At 34.4% G+C, this 24,024-nt stretch overlaps 1 protein-coding gene across 3 annotated transcripts in view; it reads left to right on the forward strand.

Annotated features, from left to right (window-relative positions):
- The window catches only part of Cwc22 (CWC22 spliceosome associated protein homolog), a 54,811-nt gene extending 39,131 nt beyond the window's left edge, over positions 1 to 15,680 (forward strand). For all 3 annotated transcript variants that reach the window (XM_070019828.1, XM_070019811.1, XM_070019819.1), the window contains exons 14-20: positions 2,427 to 2,487; positions 5,400 to 5,477; positions 5,800 to 5,952; positions 8,100 to 8,227; positions 8,663 to 8,764; positions 8,856 to 9,076; positions 14,842 to 15,680. In XM_070019828.1, the coding sequence (XP_069875929.1) occupies positions 2,427 to 2,487; positions 5,400 to 5,477; positions 5,800 to 5,952; positions 8,100 to 8,227; positions 8,663 to 8,764; positions 8,856 to 9,076; positions 14,842 to 15,428 (1,330 nt within the window). In that variant the 3' untranslated portion in view covers positions 15,429 to 15,680. The remainder of the gene's footprint in view (positions 1 to 2,426; positions 2,488 to 5,399; positions 5,478 to 5,799; positions 5,953 to 8,099; positions 8,228 to 8,662; positions 8,765 to 8,855; positions 9,077 to 14,841) is intronic.
- The last annotated feature ends 8,344 nt before the right edge of the window (positions 15,681 to 24,024 follow it).

Consider the following 24,024-nt stretch of genomic DNA (forward strand, 5'->3'; position numbering starts at 1 on the left):
ACTGCAATGCCAAAACAGTTTTAGGTATAGAAAAGCATCATATGCTTTAAGAGTAAAATAAGTACAAGGAATATATCTAATATAGTATACTTTATTAGATTTTTTTAAAAGTAGGAAAATTTATCATATATTTAACTTGTTAAATATTTTCAGAAATATCAGGGTTTTGTTATTGTTTGTTTCTGAAAACTTAACTCTATTAAGAAAAAGAAAAGAAAATCACGTTTTAATATCTTTTATTAATGCTATATTGTTAAAAAAAATCTGCCTGAATTCATTTTTATTTTATTCTTTATTCCATTGCCTTGTGCCATCCTAGATTATAGGATCCAGTAGTTTTCATGAACCCCTGTATGTAATAAAACCTGAGAAATCTAGATCTACTATAAAACCAGATTTATACTGATTATATTTCATTAAATAATGATTTTTATACTGCTTATCTCAAAGAAATGAAAGTTTGAACATTCTACATAGGGCATACATTAACATTATTCCTCAGTCACACCTAATTTGTTAATTCTCTTAGGCAAAGTGTGTTGAAAGTGTTTTAAAATTAATTTGTATGAACTCTGGAAACACATGCTTTTTTTTCCTTACAAGTTGATTTTTTTCATAAATTGTAGAAGGCCTGTAGTTTGGTATGAATAAAATAACTTGTCTAAATGATGACAATAACTAGAATGTCAGGCTGACCCCCTGGAATGTTGTTCACCTCTTCCTGTTTTTAGTTAGCAATTAGTGGCAATTCTTAGCAGTATCAAAAGATTTAAAAGCATTCACAGTGTTTAGTAGATGGGATTTCATTTATTCTTCCATGCTGAGATTTTAATGTAAGCATGAGAAACTTTATGTTTAGTCCTGTTTCAATTGGGAATTCTCCTTCCATTTCTAAACATAGTATATATTTTAAGAAACTGCTTTTCAAGTTAAAAGTTATAGGCATTCCATTGAAAGCATATTTGAATGTTCAAGTCTTAACTTTTCATAAATACCTCTGAGTCTTCTCTCTGTAAATGACAGGATGGAATCAGTTTTTCTCTAAGTCATGCTGAAATGCTAATTAGGTATGTGAACCTATATTAGGATTGTTATCTACAGGTATTTTGGTTTTTGTTCTTGTAGGTATTGGGGGTTCAACTTGGCCTTAAGCTTGCTTGCTCTAGCTCTTTACCACTTGAGCCACACCTCCAGCTTTGCCTTTGATGGTTATTTTTGGACTTGTAGTTTTGAGGATTTTTTTTTTTTTTGCCATAGTTGGCTTTGAACCAGGATCCTCTAGATCAGCCTTCTGAGTGGTTAAGATTACAAGGTGTGAGCCACCAACACCTAGCTACAGATGTTCGTACTTCTGGCTGTTATTAACTTAGCTACCTATTTTGTGACTGAAGAATAAGAACATATTTCTCAAAAATTGTATCATATGGGCTGGGAATGTGGCTTAGTGGTAGAGTGCTTGCCTAGCATGCATGAAGCCCTGGGTTCGATTCCTCATTACCACATAAACAGAAAAAGCTGGAAGTGGTGCTGTAGCTCAAGTGATAGAGTGCTTGCTTTGAACACAGAGAGGCTCAAGGACAGTGCATAGGCCCTGAGTTCAATCCCCAGGACCAGAACATTTTTTACCATATATATCATATATTATGTAATATATATATGTCACACATATGTGTATGGCTCTAAGGTTTTTTAAAGCTTTACTTTTCTTTATCCCTCATTATTGAGAATCCTGTTTTTTCTAAGCTTTAGGATAAATTCTTCATGTGAAGTTATTGTCCTCCACAATTTGAAGGAAAAGATTTTACTCATGTTTAAGAATTTATTACTGTTTTACTTCAGTTTGGAACTGAACACATTGGATACTCATAAATGGGAAAGTCTGAATTACTGTATTTCTTCACCTTATAACAGAAACTTTAATGAGATATAGCTTCAGGTTAATTAGTTTGAGAGAATAAAAATCTTTTTAAATTGGCATCTAATTTACATGTAATAAAATTACTTTTCAAGTGCACAGCTAGTTGTATCAGCATACTTACAAAATTGTTCAGCCATCAATAGTAATTCCAGAACATTTTCATCATGCCAAACTAAGTTAATTCCTATTCCCTTCACCTTCTTTCTCTGTATATAGACTTACCTACTTCGAGCATTTATATAAATAGATCAGTTATATTATGTATGCCTTTCATATCTGACTTCTACTTATCCTAATTACAGATTTATCCATGCTGTGGTATGCATTCTTTTTTTCATTCTCTGGAATTAAGAGCTGTGTTTGATTTATATTTTCCAATTAAAAACTTATTCAAAACAATAGTAAAGGTATAAAATAGTCTTGTATGTTCAGTTAAAGAGAGCTTAGTTCATTACTGCAAGCTTTTAACCTATTGTGACCATCTTATCTCATTTTTATCTTTCCATAGTTTAGATTTTGAAGAATGTGCCCACAAATTGCTGAAAATGGAGTTTCCCGAAAGTCAAACAGTATGTTAATAATGCTTTTATAATTAATATGTATTGCTTATAAAAATATTTAAGACAGTTTTTATAAATAGAAACACTAATTCAAAGTTTAGGTCTTTTAAGGGTATCTTAAAAATGCTACTTATTCCACTAAATTAAATTATCTGATTAACTATTGAAAGACAGCCTCGAGAACAATCACGTTTTATATAGAATTTCTGCGTATAAATCAAATGTGTCATAGTAGGAAGTGTGTTCTTTTATGAACTACCTGATCCATCCCTTTATGCATTAAAGAATTACTTTGTTATAGAAAAGTATATACTATTACATTGCACTAGTTGGACATAGAATTTGTTGTTTTTCATTCATTAATTCATTTGACATATTCTGTGTCAGACTCTCTGTAAGCTCAGTGATTTAGAGATTTATAAAGTACATATAGGGCCTTTTCTTTACCCCTTGGGACTCATTCCCTTTATAACTCACTGTACCTCAGTCTTCAAAATATCAGAACTCTAATGATGAGGATAATAAACACCAAATTGGTAAGTAAATTGTCTTGTATTTTTTACTAATGGTCTTGTATTTATTGTTCTCTATACCTATAGATATTTAGGTCCTTAAACCTGAGCCAAGGCTTTGTTGTTTTTACTTTTCACTTTGCTTTACATATAGTAGATTCCACATAGATATTAGATAGAATGTATCAATCTAAGAAGCTGCTCAGTTTTTAATTCTTGATCCTCTGAGCTAAGTTACTATTAGATGTGATTTCCTTCCTTGATGATGTAATTTCTTTGCTGTAAGGCAGTAATCATGATCTGTGACCTAGACCTATTGCCTGTTTTATAAAATAAAGTTTTATTAGAATAAAACCATTAATTGAGCTATCTCCCTTTCCTTATGGCTGTTTTCACATCATGGTAGTAGAATAAGTAATTTCAACAGAGATTATTTTATCTCTAACCTTTACAATATGTACTACCAGGTACTTTGGAGAAAACACTTTCTAATCCTTATTCTGTAATACATAGATTTGTTCTTAAAATGCTGTGCTGTAGAATTTTGAGGAAAAACAAATATTTTTGAATTAAAAAAATTATTTGATAATATAGTAATAATGATGTTCCTATTTGTATTCTGGCTGCAATTGATACATCATCTTTGGAAAAGTAAATAGTAAATTAACCTTTAAAATTATACTCAACACTATAATTAAGAAGGGTTATAATTAATGTATGATCTTGTTACATTATTTAAATACTACAGTTACATCATAAACATCAATCCAAAGGGTAGTTGTTCTAGAACTTAACCTCAACATATTTTGAGAGTACTTGCAAGTATCATAGTACTTTAGTTTTTATGTACTCAGTAGACTACTAAAATTGCTCTAATATTTAATTGAAATGTTAAAATATTTTATTAGTATAAGCCATAGGGAATAACTCATAATTGTATTTAGTCTAGGGATGAAATTAATTTGTTTTTCGAGTAGTGCTGTTAGCAATGCTATTGGCACATTACCATGTTTTATTGTTTAAAATCTAATTAACTGCTGTATTGTACAACACAGTGTTAGTAAGAGAAATTGAAAGTGAATTTTAATAAATCAAGTTAACATAATACAGTGGAATGTAGAAAAGCCTCATTTAAAGTTTTCAGTGTCATATGGAATTTTGATGAAGCTTATTTTTTCTGGACTGATGCATTTATAAACACTTTTTAATTGAGTAGTGACAGGTTTTCTTTAAAAAGAAAAATGTTAGCAATGTGATGACATTACTATTATGTTTTAAAGTGAGACCTCTGATGAGGTTGTTTCTTCATAGAGTAGTACTGTCCAACAGAACTTCCTGCCAGGACAGAATATTTCTATTCTGCCCTAACCAGAACAGTAGCCACTAGGCATGTGTGGGTTGCGTGAAATATGGCTAATATGACTTAAGTAAAATTTTAGTTTATATAACATTAAGTAATGCAAATAGCATATAACTTTAAGTAATGCAAACAGCATACAACTTTAAGTAATGCAAATATGCCTAGTTGATTCCTGCTGGACTGCAGAGTTCTAGAGTATCCATTATCTGCTTTTTTAGGACCCCTACTGATCTCTTGCTGTAAGGGCCCTCATCAAAATCTCTTAACATTATTTACATAGATGAGCATAGTAAATTCTTATTGATTTACTTCTTAGGTTACATATGTATTATTAACTGACATTAGATCCAAATAAAGATACACAGATAAAAATTAACTTAAAAAATTCATATTTTATTTTTATAGAAGTGCTTTCTATTTAAAGAAAGCAAATATATAAAGCCAGACCCAAAGAAGCATAGGTTGCATGTTTTCCTTCATTTGTAATAATTAGAATGTACAATGGGTGGTAAAAGACAGAAATTTACACTTGGACATGATAAATTAAAAAGGACTCTAAATCTTCAGTAGTGAGACCATAGGAGTATATTCCTAGAAGAGGATCACAAAGGCTCAATAGCTGTGCATATGATCATATAAAATGATGTTTATCTAAATGAACTCCAAGATACTTTTTTTTTTTCAAAATACTTTTTTTATTCCTTTGTTTTTCTAATTTTTTTACATTTGTTCCTTTTAACCATGAGTAAGGTCTTTTAAATTACAAGTAAAGTTGTTGTAGTCACGTTTTTGCAAAGACTCACTGTGTTCTGTCTTGTTTATTATATTTGGAAAGTGTATAAATTGTTAGGGTCCTTTTAGGTTACCATATATTTAGTCTCTGCTGACATACCTGTTTCATGTGCCAGGTTTTTTAGAAATGATTTATATTAATATGAATTTAGAATTTTATCATTAATCATAAAAATAGCCTTAGATCCTCTAAACCAGACTTAATTGTTTATAGGGTATTTGTATTTTGAATAATTACTGTGACTTTTTCCAAACAGAAAGAACTATGTAATATGATACTTGATTGCTGTGCTCAACAAAGGACATATGAGAAATTTTTTGGCTTATTAGCAGGGGTGAGTTTTGGCCTCTATTAGAATCTAACAGAAGCCCTAAGGGAAATCTTGGCATGAATGAATGATTTTGCTTTATGTTCTGCCCTGTTCTACTATGACAACATAGCTCTGACAGAAGTAAATTGTCTTAGTTTATAAATCCAGGCAGATAGAAATCATATATCAAACTTCCATTTTGAGCATCTTGTAAACAGAAAAAGTCTAGTGATGATATATTTTTGAAAGTAAAATATGTTTATTTTAGATTTAAATTACAAAGGTGAGTGTGCTTATAACGGTTGAAATTCAGTTTTTACTGATACTGACATTCAATTTTTATTAGCGATTTTGCATGCTAAAAAAAGAATACATGGAATCCTTTGAAAGTATATTCAAAGAACAGTACGACACTATCCATCGTTTGGAGACAAACAAATTGAGAAATGTTGCCAAGATGTTTGCTCACTTACTATACACGGATTCACTTCCATGGAGTGTAAGTAGTTGGGTCAATATTCTTTCCTCATCCTCTGTTATTCTCAAATGTGTATTAATTATACCCTCTCTACACTAATCCTACTAAGATATGTGAACTAAAATGACATTTGTAGTATACTTTTCTATAACTTTTATCTTTGAGATTATGTTCATGTAGCATGGGATAAAAAAGGTAAGTTATGGGCTGGGAAGATGGCTCAGTGGTAGAGGCCCTGGGTTTGATTCCTCAGCACCACATAAGCAAAAAAAAGGGGGGAGGTAAGTTATAATTTGTAAGAATAAGAAGTATACAACAGGGGCTGGGAAGGTGGCTCAGTGGTAGAGCGCTTGCCTTGCATGCATGAGGCCCTGGGTTCGATTCCTCAGCATCACATTAAACAGGAAAAAAACCCCTGAAGGTGGCACTGTGGCTCAAGTGGTAGAGTGCTAGCCTTGAGCTGAAGAGCTGAGGGACAGCACTCAGGCCCACGACCAGACCCCCCCCCCCAAAAAAAAAAAAAAAAAAAAGTATACAACAGTTGAAACCAGAATGTTGGTTAATAATGATGACTAGGACTGTTTTCAGAGGAAATACTAGGTATAAGTCTTATCTCTGTTACATAGATCTGTGTCATGTGTCACAAAGGAGAAACACAAGTTGCCCTCTTGTGACACACGTGTCTGTGTGCCTCTGTGACACACGTGCCTGTTTCCCAACTTTTCATAGTTCCTCTTGTTAGAACTCAAGAAAAGTGTCCTAGAAGGATATGTGCCTTTGTGTGTACATTGATTGATGAGTATCCTGTAGGGAAGAGATCCTATTGTCAGAGTTACAGCAAGGAAAGACACCCTTAACGGGGAAATGGATAGTGGATTAGAATTGGAGTTATATTCATTAAGCTGCTATTTATGTATAACTACTGTTCATTTAATAACCATAATTTAGTTACAACCTATATATCTTGTCATGAGAGAAGTACTGGGCAATCAAAAGTTGAGAATGGAATTTAGAAAGGAAGAGAAGAGCCAGGCACTAGTGGCTCACACCTTTAATCCTAGCTACTCAGGAGGCTGAAATCTGAAGATCGTGGTTCAAAGCTAGCCCAGGAGGAAAGTCCAGGAGACTCTTATCTCCAATTAACCACCAGAAAACTGGAAGTGGCACTGTGGCTCAAGTGGTAGAGTAACCTTGAGCTAGAGCTGAGGGACAGCGCCCAGGCCCAGAGTTGAAGCCCAATGACAAAAAAAAAAAGAGAAGGAGGGAGGGAGTCAACCCAAGAAGAAAGAGAATAAAATGTAGAAAACCTTAAATTAATAACATAATAAGATACTATTCAACTTGTAATCATGGGGTGATTTTTGTAGTATATTAAATTTTAGGTATATCTAACTAGTTATATGGACATTTGTAAACCAACCCGGAAACTTAATTAATCTTTAACTGATATTTACTGTTCAAGAAAATGAATTTTGTTTTTAACAGTTGACTAACCAATGGATCACTAGAACCTAAAAAACTGGAAGTTATTTTGCCCCAAAATATTTCTTTATGAGTTTGTTTTTAAGCTACAATCTTAGTTTTCAGAATATACCTTCATTTTTTTTTCTTTTTTTTCTTTGTTTTCCTTTTTTTTTTTTTTTTTTTTGGTCATGGGGCTTGAATTCTGGGCCTGGGTGCTGTACCTCAGCTCTTCAGCTCAAGGCTAGCACTTTACCATGTGAGCCACAGCCCCACTTCCGGTTTCCTGGTAGTTTATCGGAGATAAGAGTCTCACGGACTTTACTGCCCGGGCTGGCTTTGAACCGTGATCCTCAGATCTCAACCTCCTTAGTAGCTAGGATTGCAGGCATGAGCGACCTTCTTTCTTTCTTTACTTGTATTGTGTATAAGTGAGTGTGTGTACCTCAATGTTAACATGTTCAAGAGAGAATATCATCCCTGCTATAAAAGGCCAATTACTCAAGAAAGAATGAATTTACTTCTCTAACAGCTTAAATTTTGAAAATAGTGTAGAGAATGTCTAAAGTTTGCTTAGTAATAAAAATCAGAAAAGATATTCAGAGATAATTCTAGCTTAAGATGAAATAAGTGTTAAGGAATCCCTATACTTATGGTCACCTCATCCTACCTACTGAAAACCAAAATAAAGTTGTCTTAATTTTCAGGTTCTTGAGTGTATAAAACTGAGTGAAGAAACCACTACATCATCAAGTAGAATTTTTGTCAAAATATTTTTCCAAGAACTGTGTGAATATATGGGTCTTCCTAAACTTAATGCAAGATTAAAAGATGAGTAAGTTAATCATTAAACATGTTTTAGTCTGGGCTTTAGACTTTTCCCTCATTCTTAACATGAAGTATATGCACATACATACACACATATGAAGATAAAGGAAATTTTAACATATTTGTATATACATGTTTGTCTATATACATTCATATATATGCATTTGTCTGAACTTTGTGTGTTGATATATTCATATATCAGAAGTCTTTCAGAAACCTCTATTGTGTAATTATGGAAATCGAGTTTAGCAGATTGTTACTTGATACTATTTCTTTCATTTACCTAGCTTGTGGCTTAATCTGTAAACATATTTACTACTTAGTTGATTGCATTTCACTTACTAATTTAATATATGGAAAATCTGAAAGACTGTTGAAGGCCATTGCATGTTTATCTTTACATGTCTCTTTGTTTCCTTTTTTTTTTTTTTTCCTTTTTCAGGACCCTACAGCCTTTCTTTGAAGGATTATTACCCCGAGACAATCCAAGAAACACACGGTTTGCCATCAACTTCTTCACTTCTATAGGGCTTGGAGGCTTAACGTAAGGATTATCAGAAATTTATTTTCAGCTTTCAAAATTAACTCACAATTGCTTTTTGAGGCATAATTTAACAGATTATATTTTCAATTAGGGATGAATTGCGTGAGCATCTAAAAAATACACCCAAAGTCATCGTGGCACAGAAACCAGATGTTGAACAAAATAAATCCTCCCTGACCTCTTCCTCTTCAGCCTCATCCTCTTCAGAGTCAGACTCCTCGAACTCTGCTTCTGACAGCAGCGAGAGCAGTTCAGACTCTTCCAGTGATGAGAGTGACTCCTCCTCCAGTGGCAGTCAGAGCTCATCCTCAGGTATTGAAGCTCATTTACAATTTAATCTCCTTTTTCTAACAAGTGATCACTAGTGGTATTTGTAATGTGCTATTTAAAAGCTACAACTAATAATAAAAATGTTTAGCACCCTTAAAGTCTTCAGTGGATTACAGCATTTCTAATACTAAAATGGTATTTTGGAATTAACTTCATAAAAATGAAAATACTTTTGGCAAATGCCATCTGAATGTCTATGAATGTCTATTCTTAGAGTAGTTTTCCTGATGTTTATATTTGAAATCTTAGTTTTTTACTTTTAGTATTAAAGATTTATGTAATTGGCATTGGTTGTTCATTGTATACCTCATGAGTTAGATGAATTTGTATAGAGAATATAACCATATAGCTATAGCTAGTACTCACCCAAAGTTCTCTGTTTCCTGTTATTACCTTCCATCCCTATGATACCTGGTACTCTTACATGGCTTTTTGCTCATGTTTGGTGCTGTTTCATTTGAGCCATACTTTCAGTTTAGCTTTTTTGCTGGTTACTTGGAGTCTCATAGACTTTTCTTGCCCAGACTCATTTTGGACCCTGGTCCTTAGATCTTAGCTTCCTATGTACCTAGGACTATAAGGATAAAGCACAGAAACTTAACTGAGGGTTGAATTTTTTCTTTCGTACAGCTCTCACTAGTTAGTTGAGGTTAGCCTCAAACTCATTATGGAGCCCAAAGTAGTTGTAAACTCTTACCCTCCTGCCAAGTTCTCATATCATAGGTATGTGTCACCACGCCTAACTGTTTTGTATGTTTTAACCATGGAATTAGGCAATATGAACACCTTTTTTTTTTTGCTGGTCTTGGAGCTTGAACTCTGGGCCTGGGCACTGTTCTGAGCTCTTCAGGCTAGCACTTTACCACTTGAGCCATAGCACCCACTTCCAGCTTTTTCTGTGTATGTAGTGCTGAGGAATCGAACCCAGGGCCTCATGCATGCAAGGCAAGCACTCTACCACTGAGCCACCTTCCCAGCCCCAATATGAACACCTTTATTTCTAGCTTAGTTAATGTTTTTTCAATCATTAATACTCTTTCCCACTGCTCAACTATAGGCAATTATAAGTGTTCTGAGCATACTTAAAAATAGTCTGTACTAAGCTATTGTGTTTGGTAGGTTGTACATTTTTTCATCTTTTTCAATCCCAGTGAACGTTTATTATGCTTACAATAAATGTCACAGACCTAAGAAACAAATGCCTATCTCTGATCTGGTTACAGTTGACAGTACCTGTCCAGAAGTATCGTTCTGCTGTTCTCTTTAGCTCAGGCATCCTTGTTCACTAATTGTAATCGCCCAATAGTGTGGTCTAGTAGGCATTTTCAAAACTAGAGCCTTCTTAGGAAATGATGGATAAGTAGCACAGTGATACTTACAGCTAATAGTAATTTTGTTTGAAAGATAAACTGATAGACTCTTGTTTCTTGAGGAAGCACTGAGCTGGTTTATTATAATCATTTATGGCCTCACTGGCTTATTCCACAAAGCTGGAGATGGCTGACACCAAGTCACCAAGTGATTTAAAAGTCTGTGTGTTCCCCTGGTACATACCTGTTGTCAACTCTAGGTCTGCAGTCTAGATCAGCAGTTAGCTCTATACTCTGGATCATTAGTTGATTCTGATAGGTCACTGGTTGATTCTAGAGGTAGTATGGAGTAAGCACACAAGACAAAGCAAGTCAGACCTATCAGATTATAGTGCCCACAGGGACAGTAGGAAAGCATGCAGGTCATTTTATATTCCACTCTGGCATAACCTCTTATTAAATTGAGAAAAATACATGTTTGTGTGTGGCGTTTGGGTTATATACCTTCAGATGGAATCACTGTTGTAGTTCTAAGTGATTATTCCATGTTATTCCTTTCAGCTATATTTTGGCCTTTTTAAAAATTTTAGCCATTTTGGCAGTAATATTGCATTGTAGTTTTAGTTTTAAGTTACATCAGATATTTCTTCTTCTTGCTAGGTAGCAGCTTAAGTATTTTTTCTCTTCCCCTTCTCCCTTTGGTTTTATTAAGTTAACTTTTTAATTGATTTGTAGTTCTTTCTGTATTCTGCATATTCATTTTTGCTACATAAAACACATATATATGTATGTACATATAGTCTATGTACTTACATTTTATGTATTTATACTATATACATATACACATGTAGACTGTGTGTGTGTGTGTGTGTGTGTACTAACTAGTGCTATTCTTGTTTTTGCAACCCTGAGAGGCTGTCAGAGAGCTCTTCTGTCTTCTGTCTTTGCCCTCAGCAGCCCTGCAAATGTTTCCAGATAGAAACTAGCTATAGAATACCAGCTTTTGTATGTTTCTGTCTTCTTAATTTTTAGCCCTTCTAGTTCTCATTTTTTAACAGTTCCTTTATGTTTTTAACTTTTCATTTTGAGCTGATTTCACACTGATAATAAAATTGGCAAAAGCAGTACAAAAACCTACATCCACCTTCAATCTAACTCCTCCAATGTTAGCTTCTTACATAAACATACTTTAATTATGAACTGAAATACCTGAATTAACATTGGAACAGTATTTTTGGAACAGTATTAAAAACAATATTGCATTTATAATTTTCTTGTAAAAGTGATATACAGAGGGATTACAGTTACATAAGTCAGATAGTATACTTCTTTTGAACAGTCCCACCTCTTCATTTTCTCCCAGTTTTTTCCCTCTCTGCCTCCTCCCCCACAAGTTCACTGCTGTATTAGTTCACCCTTTGTCCCATCATTTCTGTGCTCCCTTTAATCCTCCCCCAAATATATAAATTTACATACAAGAGAAAAGGTACAGGAATCAAAAGAGCAAAAAAGGGGAAAACAAAAAGCAAAATAACAAAAAAAAAACCTCCATTTCTTTGAGTTCATTTTGATAAACATCATTTTATATGATCAGATGCACTTGGCTATTGAGTATTTGTGGTTCTCTCCTAAGAATATCCTCCTTTGGAATCCCTATGTGAACATTTGATCCTGTTTCTTCTATCATATCCAAATAAACTGTAGTAAAACTGAACTGCAGGCCTTATTTGGATGTTACCGGAAATGAAGAAGCAGATCAGCTGATCAGAAATCAACAAACTCATATGTCTTTTTTCTTTCAAGCTCCTGTGTGAATTAACTACATTCTTCTCAGCCTCTGTTACCTTCCAGGCTCTCTGAATGTTGTACAGTTCTTTGGTCACTTATTTTTGCCATCCTTCAATATAAATTAGTCTGCTTCTTTCTCTTGATTAGCATGAGGGTAGGCATTTTTGACAAGCATACCACAGAAAAGACATGTTCCAAGTGCATCATATTGCTTTGTCTTAGTTTTGTTAATATTAATTTGATCACTGGATTAAGATCATATTTGCCTGATGTCTTTACAGAAGCTGTGTTCTTCTACTAATATCTCATATGGAGATACTTTATTACTTATGTAGAAACTATTACTATGCAAATCTTTATCCTCCAGCTTTCACGTACTAATTTTGGCAGCTTCCTTTGGATCTTTGCAACATTTACTATGATCTTTGCCTAATGGTGATTTTCAAAAAAATTTTCTACTCTGAATGTAGTAAGTGACTTTCTTCTATAAAAAAGAGTTGCCTCTCTTCCCTCATTTATTTGTTCAATCATAATTTTATATTAGTATTAACTCATGATTATCTTTTATGAATTTTAAAGACCAGTGCTATCATTTATTTTATTGAAGTTATTTCACTTTAGGCAGCTAGGAGTTTATTCTGCTTGACTCCTGTGCTCTTTCGACACATCCCTGTACTTGATACTTCCTGTCATTCTAACACCTGAAATTCTTTCAGATCATCATTGACTTTAAACAGAAGATTTTAAATCTTTCTGCTATTTCTAGTTGCTTTCAGCAAAGCACAGATCTTTTAGTCTTCATTATCACAATTTGAGATATTGTTGTGAAACACTTTTTCAAGATTGATTCTTGCTCAGTTTTTGAAAAGATTTTTTTTACCCAATTTCTGCTTTCTTGAATTGTAGTCTTATCTGGGTAAAGGACTGTCTGCTTATGTAAAATACATATTTTTTATTTGATTTGATTTTAATGCCATACTTCACTTTTTACAGGAGTCTTAGGTTGGAAAGTTAATCTTTACACTCATTCTCTACCTTGTTATATCTTGGAGTGTTTTACATACATTATATATTGTATGAACTCCATAATTGTAGGATTATCGGATTTATAGTCAAACAGTATTTTCTGTTGTTAGAGCACGATTTCATTTCCTTAAATTGAAATAATTCAGATACTGTTCATTCAACGTTTACCTCTTAATTCTACACAATGTATTTCATGGTGTCCATTCTGAGAACATAGGATAGCACAGCATGAACTGCAGCACTAAGGAAGCTTGCTGATACATAGTTAATCTACCTTATCTTACAATTTTACTAGAGTACTTGGATTGGTAAAATGTTAAATAATATTATGACAGTATGAATTACCCACAAATTAAAAAACTAGAGCAGACCTAGCAAGAGAGATTGCATGTTTTTATATGACTTAGGTTTACTGTTGGCAGAGCTAGGAAAGTAGCATAGAAGAGGGTCAACATAGAGATGGTTTTCTGCTTGGGTAGCTGCAGCTCAGAGAATGGTGTGATGGGAACCAGAGAAAGGAGTTAATAATGCCATGTACCAATGGTAGAATCTGATAGAAGAAATAGAAGTTGCTGTAATGAAAGCTAGATAGAGTTTGGGTAAAAATAGATAATTCTCCCACGTTTGTTTTTGATATGTAAGAATTTTTAAAATTTTAGTCATCTAAGTACTTCTATTATGTACCCAAGTAGTTAACTAACAAAGGTAAAATAACAAAGTTTGTTTTAGGATTTAAAATGCTAAAGTATTTCCCAGTATTTTATATTTGTATTTGTGATTATATTAAATCCTTCAAGGTCTTTTTAGAAGTCCTTTCAGAAGTTAAACCTGTGTTGCTATCATAAAGTCTGTGACTATAAATCCTAACAGATTCTTTTACTGGTACAGCTAGTGACTGACAGTACTAGAAACTATTGCTTTCATAGAAAAAGGGTTTTATTTGAATCTCGTAGATTTATGCTGTCAAGAATCCAATTGTGCATCCCACCCTGTGTTTAGCAAGTGATATCCATGATGTGGTGGGTGATCATTGTGTTTTGATTATGTTCCACAGCTAGAATTAATATGACATAATGAAACTAATATGACAATGTATATGGGCTAGAATTTCTATTTTGGGTTAAAGTATATAAGTGCAAATGTAACATTTCTAGTTACACCAAAAAACTTTTATAACATTCTTTTCATGCTGGGTGCCAGTGGCTCATGCCTGTAATCCTAGCTACTCCGGAGGCTGAGATCTGAGGATTGTGGTTCAAAGCCAGCTCAGGCAGGAACCTTCATGAGACTATCTCCAATAAAGTACTCAAAAATAGCTGGAAGTGGCACTGTGGCTCAAGTGGTAGAGCACTCACCTTTAGTAAAAGAAGCTCAGGGATAGTCAAGCCTTAACAACTGGCAAAAAAAAGTTTCTGTTCATTGTCTTGAGTGGTACTTTGGTAACTAATATTGATATTAAATATATAAAAAGTTACACATCTTGTCAGATATTCTATCAGACTTACAGGTAATCAGTTTGGCTTTGTTTTCATTTTATGTAAAAGAGTAACTATATCTGTAAATACTGTTAAATTGTAAGTTACAGTTAAAATAAAAGTTTGACTTAATTTTATTTTCACACAGCTAAAAATATAAGAAATAAGGAACAAGGGAAGACCAGAAGTAAAGAAGTAGATAAATTGATCAGGCACCAACAAGCAAATGATAAGAGAAAAGAAGAAAGAATTACAGAACAATGGCACCAGGAAACAAGGATTGAAAGAGAAAGAAGGTCAGAAAGACACAGAGGTCAGAGCTCAAGAGATCCAAATTGGAGAGATCCCATAACAAAACACACATCAGACAGAAGTATTCCTTTTGAAGGAAATAGTTACAGTAGAGTTGGGAATGACCGAGACCAAGAAATGCACATAGACTTAGAAAATAAGCATGGTGATCCAAAAAAGAGAAGAGGAGAGAGAGGAAGTTCTTTTCCTGAAAATGAGAAACATAGAATTCGAAGTCATGATGGTGAAAGTGTTAGAAGAAAAGCAAGATCAAAGTCAAGGGAAAAGAATAGAAAACATTCAACATCTAAAAGTGACGAAGATAGGTATCAGAATGGTTCTGAGAGACGGTGGGAAAAATCTAGTAGGTACTCTGAACATTCCAGAGAATCAAAGAAAAATCAACACTGGAGAAGAGAAAAGTCTCCAGCAAAGCAAAAATAATTCTACAACATAACAAACTGAACGTGCCTTATATTCCATCAGTGGAAGTGTTTTACATTGTGAACTTCATAGAGAAATCTTGTACAAAGCACTGGTTTGTATTTGTATAGTTTGAAAATGTTTTCATTTCAGTGTGTTTTATAATTGATGCATCTCAAGGCCCTCTTGGTGTAATTATTGGGAAAGAAAAGTCTCAGCAAAAGAAGATGTATGCCTTGCTTATATTTTATAAATAAAATGGTGGTCTACAAACCAGTGTGTTTTTTTTATTGACAATATTTTTTCTTTAACACTCTAATTATTACATTTTACTATGATTAGTGACTTTTTATATGTAATTGATGTCAAAACTATAGACCATTTCAGTAATTAATTTTTTATTAGTGAAATATGGTTGTCAGATGGTTGTCTTCGCAAGTAGAGGGTTAATTACAAGTTTTATATTATGTCTTAAATGGGGTAAGTGTATGTTAGTATTTAAACTGATTCACAGGTACATTATTTATAATTAGGATTCTCCATTGGTCGCAATTCTTCCCTCTTACTGCTAATTATGTTGATCTACAATTATTTGTGATTAGAACATTTTTTTCAGTCTTGAAGTTGTATTGTAAGTTAATATATATTTAATTTTTAATTGGACTGGTCATTGAAAAATGTCATAAGTGAATAGCCTTGGAATAATTCTGTTTTTTAATAATAATTTTTAGGGTTTTTGTCATTATAACTTTGGTCAAATCATTTTTACTTTGAAATAAAATATTACCTCTGAGATCTCAAATTGATTGACATATTTAACTCCACTTACTAAATGGACGTATTCTGCTTGCTTGCTTTAAAAGTAGATATGGTCCATTTTAGTCAGTGTTTGCATTCAGGAATAGTGAATAGCTTTAAGGCATGTTCTGGTTCAGAATGCTTTCTATCTTTGTTATCTGGAAACTTTAGCAGTCAAGTCCACATAAATATTCCTATCTTTCCCTTCTCATCACCTCCCCCCCCCAAATTAGAAATATCGATATGACAGCTTGGAAAAAAAAATGTTTTCTTTGTTGAGTCAGTACTAGTCTTGAACTCAAGGTCTCACTCAGTTTTCTTGCTCACACACATCTGACTGCAGTCCCAACGTTTTGCTCATTGATTGGAAATGAAGCCTGGCAGACTTTTCTGCCAATCAGGGTTTTAACAACATGATACTCCAGATCTTAGCTCTTGATAGCTAGGATTATAGAGATAAACGTGGAAAAATTCTTTGTGTTTCTCCTACCGTTGTCATTAAATGATAATGAATGTTGTTAGAAGAGACTGTCAAAGCTGTGAGGCCCTGTAGGAAGTAAATTCTATGTTTTTCTTTTCTTTTTTACCTGAATAGTCATCTTTAGGTGTGGTAAAATGGAACAAAAGAGATTAGGAATTGTAGTTTGTGTTCTTCATTTTACAATGTAAAAAATATTTTTACTGGGTAATTAAAAGACCTTTAAAAGTTACTAACATAGATTAAACTTAAAATTTAACTGAAAATATATTGAACTTCTACTATATGCCCAGTTCTGTTCTGATACCAAAGATAAAACAGTGAACAAAATGGTTTCTAGTTCTGTCTGTGGACAATGTATAAAAGAGCAGAAGTCTTGTGGAAGTGAGAATACTTGTTTTTAGGACAAGATAGGTTCATGTTCATATACACTGGTAACTAACTACACATTTGACTGTGCATATTTTTTTAATATCATCTTTTACTGTTTGCTGCTGTTGACCTTTTAGACAGACCCTTTAGCTGAAACTTAAGTCATCTACCCTTGTCCTTCAGATGATGAAAGATCTCTGTGGCATTCTTTTTTTCTTTTTTATACTTTTTATTCAAGTAATTGCACAACGGAGGTGGCATTTAACAAAGCAGTTTATGAATACAATGCATGTTGATCAGTGCTCTTCTTACAGCAGTGTCTCTATGCTTATTGTTACCATTTTTATTGTTGTCATTGTCATTAAAGCTGACCTTGTACCACTAGGCCAGGAATTACAAACTCAGATACCTACAGTGGGAAAAAGGACAGTACAAATGAGACTGGTTGCACTAATGGTATATTGTGGTCATTTCCCAGGCATCAACATTTGCTCAGCTCTGGCAGTCCTGTTTTGGAAACAAAGGCCTACGTTTGTCCATCTTTCTGGTGTTGAAGATAGTTAAAGAATCTGGATCTTTACTTTGCTCCCAGTTTTTAAATGCTGACACTGATCTGTAGGGTTAAAATGGGCCCAGTAGCACATGCTTATGGTACTGTGTGTGGCACATGCCTTTAGGCAGAAGGACCATAAGTTCACAGTCAGCTTGGGACTTTCAAAGAAAACCAAACATGATCTACAGTTTAACTAGATTTGGAGTAGTTTGTGATTGTATATTATTTACTTTTCTATTTTGTAAAGGTCATTTTTTCAGTTTCTGCTCTTCATACAGTAGAATAGATAGGCCCTTCATCATTTTTGAGAAACCACATGTACTCTGCTAAGCTCAGCATTCCCCTCTGACTATACTGTTATAAAACTTGTCAAGTGTACTTTCTTGGTGTAATCCCTCCTTATAATTATTAAATATATTTTTTCTATTTCTCTGCAATTTGTTCCATCAGATTTGAGTTTTCAATGCTACTCTCTTCTAATTAGTAAATTGTGTCAGAACTTAAGCATATGTCCCAATCTTTCTACCCAACTGTGACTACTATATTTCTGTTCCTTCTTGTGTAGTTGTTAGTTGTACTGTTCAGTACTTTCCTGCTACCTACTGTTTTAGTTGGTAAGGGTGTAGCAGTGGGTAAAAGAGGACCTGTTCTCAAATAAACAGTTAAAAAAAAAATGACAGAACAGAAACCATTAATTCAGAAAATGTAACAGTGAGTGCACTAGCCACCTGAATCTTACCTACCTCAATTCAACTGAGTCTTAAGTATTCCTATCCTCTCATTCCCTTACACACTTATGTCCAGTGACTAGGCCAGACTAGAGGATTAAGTAAAATTTCAGCCTATTATAGTTTCCTCCAAGTTCAACTTGCTCTTGGAGCTGCAATCATTTGGGCACAACTACATGACAGCATTTTAGTGTTTCTACAGGAACTACTGAAAGATAAGAGTTGCCCAATTTTATAGCTCATGTCAAGCTTATTATATGACAGCCAGAAATCCATTGGCCAGGCTATCCCCTGTGATAGTTAAGTGTTTCTTTTTTCTTATTATGATTGTCTGGACACATAGTCTTGTGGTGGCTAAATTGGTTATCTACTGTCCTGAAAAGAAACTGCTCTTTCTTACCATGAGTGTCTGCCACCTCTATCAACTAAAACACCCTTTTGTGTTTAATTGAGACTACCAAGACTACACATTTACCTCATACTCATGAAGGCTTCTCTTGACAAGGCACAGCACTTGATGTAGTTCAAAGCACATTTGGCATAGGCCTTGTAATCACTTACACATTGAACAGTAAGTTCATTATTTATTTTATCCCTCTGTCCAAGTAGGTTAATCATTCTTCTGGGGCAAGAATTTGTCTTAAACATTGTCTTTTCCTCTGTACCGCTACAAGACCCAGGTTTCTTAGCCTCCCCATTCTCATTTTGGTTTAATTAAACATTGCGGAGCATATGGACTAATGAATGTCTCTAGTCCAAAACTAATCCTGTTAGGATGTTTTCACCAGTATCCCTTCCCTTACCAACTAACTACGAGGAACACACATCCCAGTTTAATATAGTGATTGTCTTCAGACATTTTCAGATAAGCTCTGGGTGGTAAGATGAGACAGTGTCACATCTAGTTGATCACCACTGACATGGAGCTGGCAATCAGGAGGTACTCTAATGTATGGCCATGATAGTGCTTGTTTTGTACAGCATCACAGTGTCCCTGAATCCAAAGTTGTGCTGGTTTGTTTTGTTTTTGTTTTTGTGATGACAAGATTTGTTTTAAATAATGAGCTTAGTACTTAATAGAGCAGTAGAAAGGACTAGTTCTACTCTGTGTTTGGTAAGATACCCTGATACCTCAGAATGAGGGAAACAATCTGGTTGACACTTTAGTAAGGTTTCTGCAAAAATGGAGGCGTGATTATCCCGTTAATACCCCATTTAAGATTTGTCCCATTTAGGGTTTGGTTTCTCACTGTAGATTCTTATTAATAATACTTCAGTAGTGGAAAACAACTGCCTGTGACTTTTGAATTATTTTTAATCTTGTATTACAGAACTAGGTTATCCTGTTTTTAGAGCAGTTTAAGTTGCATAGCAGAATTGAGCAGTGGGTGTAGAGATATCTCAAAAACCCCTTGCCCCATTCATGCACTGTCTCTCCAGTTGTCAGCATCCCCAACCAGTTGCTCATTTGTTAAAATTAAACCTACTTTATTATATCACCATCCCCCAAATCCATAGTTTACATTTGATCTAGTCTACATACTCTGGCAAACACCTTATATATTGATAATGCACTTGAGTGACAGTTCATACCATTAAGGTGAATAACTCTTTAATGCATTGTTTTAAACATTACAAGACCTAAAAGTTTGGGCAGATGAGATTGAACTTGCTTCAAATCAACTTTCCTTCCAGAAATAAGAATTCTGGAATAGCACCTTTGGTGTGATTAGGACACCTTTGGTGTGCTAATGAATTGCATTTCTGTTTGACTTGAGATCTTCCTTCCCTAAAACTGTGTTTTTGTGGTCAGTTCATGGGAAGTTCCTGTGAAGGCAATGGTGAACATTTGCTGCTATTGTCTGAGGGTTATTCCTCTTCCTGAGCAGATGGTTCTGGTGAACCTGCCAACTAAAAACTCCTGCCATTGCACACATAATACCCAATTTTTCTTGGCAATGCAATTAGTTCTGGAGTGAGTGTATGATCTGAGCTCATCCATTTAGAATCCCACCCCAGTAGTTTTCCAGTTTGGACCATGAAATGAGATTGTGTCTAAGGGTATGCAGAACAGGGAGTTTAGTGGAAGTTCATTATCTTCTGTCCTGTGGAGAAAGCTAGTTTGCAGTGGAAGAGAATCAGCACAGCTCAACAGGAAGCAGGGCCAGATGGAGGGGAGAGTCCCAATAATGTCTGAATTGAATTGAATCTGAAGCTAGATTTTCCAGTTATATGAGCCAATGTACCCTTTTCTACTTAAGCAGCTTTGATTTGGATTTGTACCACTTGCTCTTACAATACCAGTGTTAACTCTGTGATTCCTGTTGAGAGGGTTTGGATCACTTGGGTGGTAAGGATAGTTAGTCCCACCTTACTACACTTGTGTTTACATTCTTTTCCTTGAAGTTTTCCCTTTTGGTTGCAAATGGAAATTACAGATCTAGTAAAAGTGGCTACTAAAAAATACAGCAAAAGATCTTTGGGTTATTATACGATATAGAAATGTATATGAATGATTTTACATGATGTGAATTGTGTTACTAGAATTCAGTGCTGCATTTTTGTAAATTACAGGTAGCTTCTACAACACTCTGGCCTTAAGGAACACATAGATGCACGAATGCAATTCACAAAAACTGATTTAACATTAACCAATGAGAAGGACTAATGGGCGATTTTGATTTTTCATGCTTCCCTTAAGCAGGAAAGATACTTGAGCATATTACCTAAAAACTAATATATCCTCCTGGTCATATTACAGTATAAAATACTGAACAGTAAGAACACTATAAACATTCTATCCCACAATATAAGTAGTCTGAAAATTCCTTTTTACATAAATGTATAAGGTCATCTTCCTTAAAATACAAGAAATGTGAAGATTGAATAATAGCATCATTCTTTAAGTTTTCATATTCCTAGTAATTATTTTAGCCCCTAAAAGAAAGAGATCAAACTATAGATAGTTATCTACTAAGATAGAATAGGAAAAGTGAATTTGTAGTGGATGAGTGATGAACTGAAGTAGTACAAATAATCCTATTTGTGGCTGCTGACCTGTTATGTGTTGCTTTCTCAGGCCAAGGGCAAGCACTGGTAAACAGGAGGAGGAGTTGCAAAAGTGGACATGAGTCACTAGCTACCACTGAGGCTACTTTGAGGTGGGATGTGCAAGTTTACATTTCTACATGTCTCCATATATAAATCTAAATTCACTTGTAGGTGTTCAAAAAATCTGATGAATGAATGGAACAGTTCAGATATTTTGCTTATTACTAGACAGTGATTTGCTATACTTTACATTTTTGGAGAGCTTATTTAATTTTCAATAACATATCAACTACTATTGACCCAGATAGAATTTATATGTGAGTGTTTTAAAATAAAGCAGGGGAAAATAGAAGGTAAGAGTTCACTAGCTGAAAACCTAGGACAACAAAGAGAAGATAAAATATATCCACAAAAGTATGATAAAGAAACATTTGCTGCTATGATTCAGCAATCCTACTGTCAATTGTATATTCAAAATGTATATATAAGATAGGCCTCACTGGCTCTTACCTATAATCCTGGCTGTTCAAGATACTGAAATATGTAGATTGCAGTACAAAACCAGCTCAGGCAGGAAAGTCTGCTAAGACTCTTATCTTTTTGCCAGCGAAAAGCCAGAAGTGGGGATGTTAAGTAATAGAATGTCTGCCTTAAGCAAAAAAGCTAACGGACAGTGCCCAGACCCTAAGTTCAAGTCCCAGAACCAGCACACATGCACACACAATCCGCACATACCGCGTGCACACACACACACACACAGTATATATATAAGGCTATTTTGAAAATTTTTATACATCTTCTGGTGTGTGTGTGCACCAGAAGATGTATAAAAATTTTCAAAATAGCCTTATCCTCAATAATAAAAAAAGCCCTGGAAACAACTAAGATCAAAATTTGTGTTATATTCTTACAATTAAATACCATAAAAATGAAAATTATAGAACCACATCTATGCTCAAAAATAAGACTCAATCTAGTAATCTAGTAAATGTCAAAGAACTCAAATGAATATACGATATGACTCCAACTATATAAAGCTCTAAAACAACAAAACTAGTGGGGATAGTGGTTACCTTTGCGGAGAATAATATGGGAGAATAGATAAATAGAGGCAATACTGTATTGGTTATGTTTTGATTCTAAATGTAGGTGTTGGTTATAAAGTATATTCATTCCAAACTAATCAGTTAAATGGTAAATCCTGGGGTTGGGAAGGTGGCTCAGTGGTAGAGCACTTGCCTTGAATGCATGAGGCCCTGGGTTCGATTCCTCAGCACCACATAAGCAAAAAGAAAAAAGCCAGAAGTGGCGCTCAAGTGGTAGAGCGCTAGCCTTGAGCTGAACAGCTGAGGGACAGTGCCCAGGTCCAGAGTTCAGGCCCCATGACCGGACCCCCCCCCCAAAAAAAGGTAAATCCTTAGAATTTGTATATATTTTTATTCAGTGGCAAAATAAAAGTTAAAATAAAATGTAAAATTTCTTATAGTAAATTTATGACATTCCAACTCAAATACACAGCTGAACTTATTCCATTGCAAACAATAAGCAAAAAGCTTATGGTATGAAAGATTACACCATGCTCATGATTCTTTCTATGAATTCCTCTCAGTGTCAAGAGAAATAGTCTATGATTTCATCTTTGGGACCAGAAGAGATACAAATAGTGAATCTTTATTATTATATGAATCAGAATGAGAAGTAGGGTCTTTTTATAACAAATATATTCTAACAACTCTCAATTGTTTCAATCTGGGCATGTGACTTGCTTTGGCCAGTGGAACATTATCAACAGTGAGCAACATACAGAAGCTTGAGTAGTCCTTGGCCCACACTTGCCACCTTAAGTGGCTCATCAGTAATGATTGATGATGACAATAATGATTGTCACCAACATTAAGCCAGCTGCCAGCCTGGATCTGTTAGGCATAGATCAAAGTATCTACCTAGACAATTCTCAGAACCTTCATAATCAAGAATGTTTGCATGATGTGAGGGCGATCTGGCTGCAACATCCGCCGCCCCATTGATCGCCAGGGTTAATTCGACTGATCTGGCTGGCTAGGCAGGTATCCCTTCCTCCCTCACCTTTCCACGTGCATCCCTCCTGAGACTGCATGTTTGGTCGAAGAGGATGACCATCCCTGATAGAGGAGGACCAGTCTTCAGTCAAGGGTGTACAAGTAGCTGTGCTCCCCTGCTAGAACCTCCAAACAAGCTCTCAAGAATGTTTGCTTTAAAAAAAAAAAAAAAAAACTAGTTTTAGAGCAGTTTTGTGCATAACAGAATCTAACTGACTCAATAATGATCCCTGAACTTACTGCATAAAAACTAGTATAAGACATACTTTTACACATCCAGTAAATATTTTTAATGATAATTCAGATTTCTTCTTATTCTTCTAGTGTTTTATTAGGTAGTCAGTTCTATAAAATAAATCTCAATCTTTACCTTAGAAGTGTTAAATATTTAGAAGTGCTTTTTCCATCATTTTTGTCAAGGTCTGTATCTGTTGTTGTTTATATACTAGCCTTTTTAAAGATCTAGAAATGAACTTCAGATATGCTAAGAGTTTCCATACAAGCCATCATTATCACTGCTACTCTCTTTTTAGAAAATAATAGTCAAAGCTATTCTTCA

This window comes from Dipodomys merriami, unplaced genomic scaffold (assembly GCF_024711535.1).
Source record: "Dipodomys merriami isolate MVZ:Mamm:240054 unplaced genomic scaffold, mDipMer1.0.p SCAF_1, whole genome shotgun sequence".
Classification (NCBI taxonomy): domain Eukaryota; kingdom Metazoa; phylum Chordata; class Mammalia; order Rodentia; family Heteromyidae; genus Dipodomys; species Dipodomys merriami.